Source organism: Xylocopa sonorina, chromosome 16 (assembly GCF_050948175.1).
Source record: "Xylocopa sonorina isolate GNS202 chromosome 16, iyXylSono1_principal, whole genome shotgun sequence".
NCBI classification, from domain to species: Eukaryota; Metazoa; Arthropoda; class Insecta; order Hymenoptera; family Apidae; genus Xylocopa; species Xylocopa sonorina.
In genome coordinates, this window is record NC_135208.1 from 1,033,691 (window position 1) to 1,041,787 (window position 8,097).

At 34.7% G+C, this 8,097-nt stretch overlaps 1 protein-coding gene and 1 pseudogene across 1 annotated transcript; both read left to right on the plus strand.

Annotated features, from left to right (window-relative positions):
* The first annotated feature begins 250 nt into the window (after positions 1 to 250).
* LOC143431093 (histone-lysine N-methyltransferase SETMAR pseudogene) lies at positions 251 to 1,291 on the plus strand (annotated as a pseudogene).
* A 4,220-nt stretch (positions 1,292 to 5,511) lies between these two features.
* On the plus strand, positions 5,512 to 6,731 carry LOC143431094 (general transcription factor II-I repeat domain-containing protein 2A-like). The gene is made up of 4 exons (XM_076907608.1): positions 5,512 to 5,564; positions 5,669 to 6,183; positions 6,277 to 6,498; positions 6,550 to 6,731. Exons 1-4 carry the CDS (start codon positions 5,512 to 5,514, stop codon positions 6,729 to 6,731), a joined length of 972 nt encoding a protein of 323 aa, XP_076763723.1.
* Positions 6,732 to 8,097: the final 1,366 nt, after the last annotated feature.

Sequence of the window (8,097 nt, forward strand, 5' to 3'; positions counted from 1 at the left end):
AAATAAATATTTGATAAAGAAACGGAAGTTACTTATGACTCGACCTAATATATTACACAGTAATATATTAGGTTGGGGAAAAAGAAATCCATTATTTTTTCGGCAGATGGCTGTACTGATAGATTTCTCGTAAATTATCGATCAAACAATTTCAGATTTATGCTCGTTGGAAAGGTGACATTTCGCAGTAAAAAAAATTATTTTGCTGTTTTTTGTTTGGTGCATTCAGTTGTGAGTTACAGGGTGTTAAAAATGGAAGTGAACAAAAAGGAAATTCGGTACATTTTACAGTTTTTCTTTGACAAAGGCGAAAATGCAAGCCAGGCGGCTAAAATTGTGAATGGTGTTTATGGTTCCGATACTGTAACAGCCAATTATGTGCAATTTTGGTTTCGTAGATTCCGTTCAGGAATTTTTGATGTTAAAGATGCACCTCGCACAGGTAGGCCGGTCGTCGAAAATGTCGATAAAATCGGAGAAATGATCGAAGTTGACCGGCATGTTAGCAGTCGTAACATCGCCCAGGAGCTAAAAATCGACCATAAAACTGTTTTAAACCATTTACACACAGCTGGATTCAAAAAGAAGCTCGATGTTTGGGTGCCACACCAATTAACAGAAAAAAACATGATGGATCGAATTTCCATCTGCGAAGCCTTGGCCAAACAGAATGAGATAGACCCATTTCTTAAACGGATGGTTACTGGAGATGAGAAATGGATCACATACGATAACCCTGTGCGAAAACAATCGTGGTCAAAGAGCGGTGAAGCACCTCAAACGGTGGCCAAACCAGGACTAACGGCCAGGAAGGTTCTGCTATGCATTTGGTGGGATTATTTATTACGAGTTGCTTCCATACGGCCAAACGCTAAATTCTGATCTCTACTGTCAACAACTGGACCGTTTGAAGATAGCGATTGACCAGAAACGGCCAGAATTGGCCAACAGGAGAGGTGTCGTGTTCCACCAGGACAACGCTAGGCCACACACATCTACAGTGACTCGCCAGAAACTTCGGGAGCTTGGTTGGGAAGTTTTAATGCATCCGCCATACAGTCTGGACTTGGCACCAAGCGATTATCATCTTTTTCTTGCATTGCAAAATTTCTTTAATAATAAAAAATTGGCATCTAGGGAGGATTGTGAAAATCGACTGCTAGAGTTTTTTGCAAATAGAGACCAGGACTTCTATGAGAGAGGCATTATGAAGTTACCTTTAAAATGGCAACAAATCATACAACAAAACGGTGCATATTTGACCCAAATCGGACAATCCGAAGCATGTTAAATAAAGTCCTGAAGTTCATATAAAAATAATGGATTTCTTTTTCCCCAACCTAATATTATCACAGCTGGACGTAGTATGCCAGACGTGGCAAGCATGCAAGAAATTCCTGAACATTAGGAAAGAGACGCAGAATTGCAGCAGATCTTACAGAATACTACATCATCGAAATTGAAAAAATTAAAAATCAAAAATATTGTGACATTTCAAACAACTGTATTAGGCCTTATATACCAGCAACATTACGTAAACGCATTTTTGACACTATTCACGGACTAGCTCAGCCTAGCGGTCGTGTCTCCAAGAAAATGATTAGTGACAAATATATTTGACCGAAAATGAATAAGGATATCACTCACTGGGCTAAAACATGTATTCATTATCAAAAAAGTAAAGTATCGCGTCACACTATCAATTTACCTCAGCGTATGACTATTCCAGAGGGTAGATTTGAATATGTTCATCTAGATTTAACCCTCTCACTCTGACGGACGAATATATATACACCCCCGAAAAATGACCACTCATATACGAAGAGCGTACATATTATACGTTCATATCATATATACTTTTACTTCATATTTTACATAAGATACTTTTGTTAATCGAGTACCTGGGAACGTTGCATGCCTCAAATAGTTGATTATTATGAAATAGAACATCACCTACAAGACGATACTGTGTTTTGTTTAAACGATACTCAGTTTCAGTCTTCTTTAGGGCATCTTCAGCGACGAATATATGTTAGCAATTTATAATAGTGGTGATTAAAAGCTTTGAACGAATTTATAAATCTAAAATAATTTTGTTCAGTTTAATTTTAATAATTCACAGATAAATAATCAATTTCTGCCCTTGTGATAATATGTTGAGTTTTTAAGTATTTAATTTTTTAGATCCATTGTTTCATCTTTGTCTGATTTGACTCGACTCACACATCTTTAACATGTACGAAACTATTGGAACTTGGTTGAGAAGTGATGTCGCATCCCCCATCGTCACAGCACCGACCTTGCACCATTGGATTATCATTTATTTCCAAGTTTACAAAACCTCTTAAATGGCAAAAATTTCAGCAATAACGATGACCTCAAATCGCACTTGGTTGAGTTTTTTGCTGTTAAGGACCAGAAATTCTATGAGCGCGGAATTATGAAGTTAACAGAGAGATGGCTGTTTACGCCAGAACGGCTATGTCACCCATCTTGGCGTAGTTATTAGGGACTCTTGCCCGTTTGTAAATAGTCATTAGTCTTAGTTCGGTTCGGAGCAACGATAATTATTTTGAGACCATGGTATTTGTAGTTTTTCCAGTACTAGAGTTCCCATTTCTGCTTATTATGCGAGAATAGTTTGATTTTTGGACCTATCCGTGTGTCTCAACTCCCACAACGACATAGTTAGAATTGTAATTTTTTCCGGATCGCGCTGGGAGACGGCAGAACCGACTTAACGCTCCAGCGGTCAAGACGTTCACAATAAAGAGTAATATAGAACCCGGAATCTTAGTTTTGTTCCTTCCACCACCAGGAAGGTGGTCCTTAGATCATTAGAACATCGGTTTTTAGTCAGCACAACGTTGTGCAATAACGGCCAAGCCCCAACCTTCGGTATTCATTCCGAAAACCCGTGGACGTAAGTTCGTAAAGTTCATTTTTTGTATAGAAAAAATTAAGTTTTATGTCACACTATAAACCCAATAGAAAGAAACAACCTTCACAAAAGTCAACTTGGCACAAGTGGTACAATATTACTAAAGAAGAATTTTTAGCATTCATCGCCCTTTTCTTAAATATGGGATTGATTCAACTTCAAAAATGCAAGAATACTGGTCTACTGCTTCCAATAGTAGAATCCTTTTTTTTTCCGGAAACATTCACTAGGACCAGATTTATGTAGATATTTTGGATGTTACATTTGAAGAAACCCACGCAAAGAAATGCAACGACAAGGACTTGCATTCAAAAAGTCAGCAACTATTTAGTATATATAGATAGCAAATTTAGACAATATTTTATACCGTATAGAGCAGTCGCTGTGGATAAATCTATTCTAAAATTCAAAGGCAGAATAGCATTTATCACCTATAATCCGAACAAGTCAACAAAGTGGGGTATACGCATATATGCGCTGGCGGGCTCAAAAACTAGACATTTATTTACAATACTTCCATACTATGGCAGCATAACTTCTGATAATATTTCTCGGCCGGATCTTCCAATAAGCACCAGGATTCCGTTACATTTATATAAGAAATTTGTTAGATAGAGTTCCTGATTCAAAAGGGTACCACATTTTCGCTGACAGATACTATACCAGTATCCTTTTAGCGGAAGAATTGCTAAAGATGAATTGTCATCTTACTGACATCATAAAAGTTAATCGAAACGGTGTACCGACACAAATAAAAAAAAACAAAATTTTCAACAAAAAAAACAGTTGCACACAGGAAGAATAACACTACGTTTCTTGCATGGAAAGACAAAAGAATGATTACAATGCTCATTAATTATTACACACACAACTACAACCTACCCACAGAGAATTGCAACGATACCTGAGGTCAGGCATCAAGGCAGGACGGCCGAATGTAGAGTATAGATGATTATAATTGTGTGCAAATGGATATGCGTTTAAACTTAGGATGAGAGTATTTAGAAACTGTACATGCAATTGAGTTCGAGAGGTCGAAGTACGGAAGAAGAGTCTTTGTAAGGAAATGAGTGAAATGACTGCGTACAACTGAGTTCGAGAGGCTGAGGTGCGAAGGAAGAGTATTTAGAACCGTGCGACAAGATCGTGTGACAAAGAACGATGAGGGTGGTGTGGGTGTACAGGGACTTGGAAAGAAGAATCACAAAACAGGATGGAAATGAAAGTGGAAAGAATTGAAATGGATTTTCTTCATTCCATTGTATTTTACATATATATATATTTTTTATATATATATTTATTACATATCATATATATATTTATAATTTTTACATACGATAAAACCGTGTATCACGAGAATATATATACCAAAAAAGAAAAAATTGTTAATAGTGTAATAATATATATATTATGTTCAATATTTTTACCTGAAAATTGGGACATACTAGTAAAGTAAATGTATTTAGTTTATTTCCATACATTAAATTATTTACTATACATAGATTGTTTTCGTAATTCAGTTCAGTATATCATAAGTAAATGTATCATTCATTAAATTTTCTTTGTGATGGTTTTAATTTGTATGGAAACACAGATTTCCCATTAGCAAATATCACCCTACACCACTGCTGAAAAGATTCATGTATGGAATATACGATACGCGTGTCACGATGGTATTGTATTGTGCCATGCACACGGAATGTTACACGGCTATTGTCTAGAACAGTGGTCGGCAAAGTGCGGCTCCAGAGGCTCTTTGGCTCCTTAAGTGCAGCTCTGGCACAAATATCCACGGAAGGCGCAATAATATTTTCATTTAAAAAAAAAACTTGGTAAGAAAAAAATTACATCTTATTTTGATAAATTAAAATTCTTCTATAAATCGAGAACATGTATAATTTTTTGTTTAAGTTAAAAGATAGATAGGTAATTAAAATTTTATATTGTTGTAAAAATACGTAACGAACATCGAGTTTAATTTTATTAGTTTTCGTAAACGTAAACACAAACCATGTACAAGCTACTGGCTGAAATTGTTCGTATGTTTTCAGCGTACTCCGGTGTGATACAAAGGTACCACAAGCATACGCGCGCATATTTTTTCTAAAGTAGTGGGGGTACAAATTGGCATCACAGACCAGCAGTTGCAGTGTGAACAGTTTTGTCTTATCTACCGTGCCTGCCGTTGTCCTGTATTATTAAAAAGTTGTTATATTTTTCAATCTAGCTGCACATCTTACATGTATTTTTATACGATTTTATTACACCTGCTCTATATGTTTGTGGTTCCGGTACAAAATCAGTAATCGATTTTTCGATAACTTCTATTTGTCCAAATGTTGAAAGTTTTCTTCCATTTTTGGTCATATTAAAAGTTTTGTTATTTTGATGATAAAAAAAATAATTTTTTTCCTTTTAGTGCAGTTACATATATTAATAAAATTGTATTTTTTAAAAAGATTTTTTTTTAATTTTTATTTTCATCAATTTAATAATGGTAATAATTTTGTACTGGTGGCTTTAGAAAAAAATATATTTGGAATATTTTTATAGGTACCCTAATTATTAACATGGCTACCAGAAAAAGCAAAGAAAAACGGAAGATGAAAACCGCGAATTTAAAGTTGAGTGGACCGAGAATTTTGCATTTATTCAAAACTTGAATGGACTTCCGACATGTCTTATTTGTAAGGAGAAATTCGCGCATAACAATTAGTCAAATTTAAGGAAACACTTTACAAGAAAGCACGCGTCATTTAGCACTAAATATCCTACCGGTGATGCAAGAAAGAAAGCAGTTGAGGAACTTCAGAAAAGTCAAGAGTCGTCAACTTCTGTGTTTAATAACTGGATGCAATCTTCCAGCAATATTAATATGGCAAGTTTTGTTTTTAGCCAAGAGATTGCTAAGAGAGGGAAACCGTACACAGACGGCGAATACATAAAAAATTGTTTTATAAATGCATCCGAAGAGCTATTTCGGGATTTTAAGAACAAAGCAGATATTCCGAAAAGAATTAAAGAGTTACCATTGTCTGCCAAAACCATTAAAGATAGAACAATTAAAATGTGTTCGAATATAACTACTCAGCATATTGAAGATCTGAAATTGGTTTCGGCTTTATCAATAATAGTTGACGAGTCTTGTGACATAAATGATACAGCGCAAGTTTCACTTTTTGTAAGATTTATGTCTCATTCAGGCCCTAAAGAAAAACTTTTAGGATTATTGCCACTCAAAAGTTAGACGCGTGGAGAAGATATCGCAAATGCTGCAATTGAGTGTATGGATAAACATCATATTCCCTTCGATAAAATTGTGTCGATTTCAACAGATGGGGCCAAAAGTATGACCGGCGTAAGAAAAGGATTTGTTGCTATTTTGAAAGAAAAAATATATCACGAGATACTTGTTTACCATTGTATCATTCACCGAGAAGTGCTTTGTGCGCAAACATTTCCGGAGTTCATGGAGTTAGTGATTACCATTATCAACTCCCTTTTAGCTAAAGCTCTTAATCATCGCCAATTCAAAGAATTTTTATTTGAAATGGAGAGTGAGTACGCTGATCTTCTGCTTCATAACAAGGTACATTGGTTATCAAAAGGGAACGTTTTAAAACGTTTCGCGTCCCTTTTTCCGGAAATTAGAGCATTTCTCTTTGAGAAGGGCGTTCACTATTCAGAACTAACAGACGATCAGTGGATCCAAAACATTTATTTCATGGTAGACGTTACGTTTCATCTGAATCAGCTTAATCGTGTAAACTACAAGGGAAAGGAAACTTAATTTTTTCAATGTTAGAAGAAGTAATAACATTCGAAAATAAATTATCCATTTTTGCTCAGGATTTTGAAAGGGAAACATTGTTTCACTTTCCGAGCCTGTTGAAGCATCGCCAAGAAAATAATTCCTCTGTTGATAAACACCATTTTAAAACAATAATTATAAATATGAGGGAAGCATTTCTCAGCAGGTTTCAGGAATTTAAAAACAGCAGAGCAACTTTAGTATTTGTCAAAAATCCTCTTAATGCTACGATAACCGAGTTGAAATTTTCTCCTTTTGAAATTGACATTGGTAGCTTTGAAATACAATTGCTGGATTTAAAAACCAAGGAGATATGGCGCTCTAAATTCGAACGTCTTTGTGGAAATATTGGAGAAGAAAAAATGTGATCTTAGTTCACAACACCAGTGGTCTGCTTTGAATGACCTGGAGAAGGAAGACATGATCACTTTCAACGCTTGGAATAGTATTCCTGACTCTTACGATCAGCTGAAAAAGCTCGCGTTTTCGGTTCTACATATATATGCGAACAAACTTTTTCAAGCATGAACATTATTAAGAGTAAACTGAGAAGTCGTGTTATTGATGAGAACTTGGAATCATGCCTAAAATTAGAAACAACAACATACAAACCTGACTTACTCAAACTTTCCAAGGAGATGCAAGTACATTGTTCGCATTAATAAATATTTATTAAGTATGAAATTTAGTTTTATATAGTGTACTACTTATTCAGTGTAATAAAAGTTTACTAAACAAGCAGATTTGACTCTCAATTTTTGTTTAAATTGTTGTAATGTTCATATTTGGCTCTTTGGCTAATAAGTTTGCCGACCACTGGTCTAGAACGTGCTCGTAACGCGTACCGACATTTTACAAAACGAATCCGGTCACAGATGGTTACGGAAGTGCTGACACTCCTTAAAAGCGGAAGCATAATACAGGTGATGTGCCAATGATGTGTTATCTGGGTAATAGAGTTTGAAAAAATAAATGAAATAAAATCGCTATATTCATCGTTATACAGTTGACGTAACAGATCGGTAACCTTGCAGAAACTATTTCATGCAACAGATATTATATATATCAAATACAATAATAGAAAAATATTATATCCGAAAAATATTAAGCCAATAATAACAAAATCTTATTATAAAAAAAAATATATATATATATATATATTGAAAAATATAATCTAAGACATAATAAAAACAATATTTAATAGCAGATGAGTCACATATTGAAACATCTAATACGAACATCAACTCACGTTATGATTCGCATAGAGGCATTATACATGTAACATATAATTGATTTGAAAAGTGTGTTTTTAAAAAATTTCAAACAAGTGTAAAAATTTTTATCT

Coding starts and splice junctions, on each gene's coding strand:
- LOC143431094 (XM_076907608.1), top strand. CDS start 5,512: ATGGCTACCAGAAAAAGCAAAGAAAAACGGAAGATGAAAACCGCGAAT. Junction 5,565..5,668: donor ATGAAAACCGCGAATTTAAA/GTTGAGTGGACC, acceptor GTCAAATTTAAG/GAAACACTTTACAAGAAAGC. Junction 6,184..6,276: donor AGGATTATTGCCACTCAAAA/GTTAGACGCGTG, acceptor CGATTTCAACAG/ATGGGGCCAAAAGTATGACC.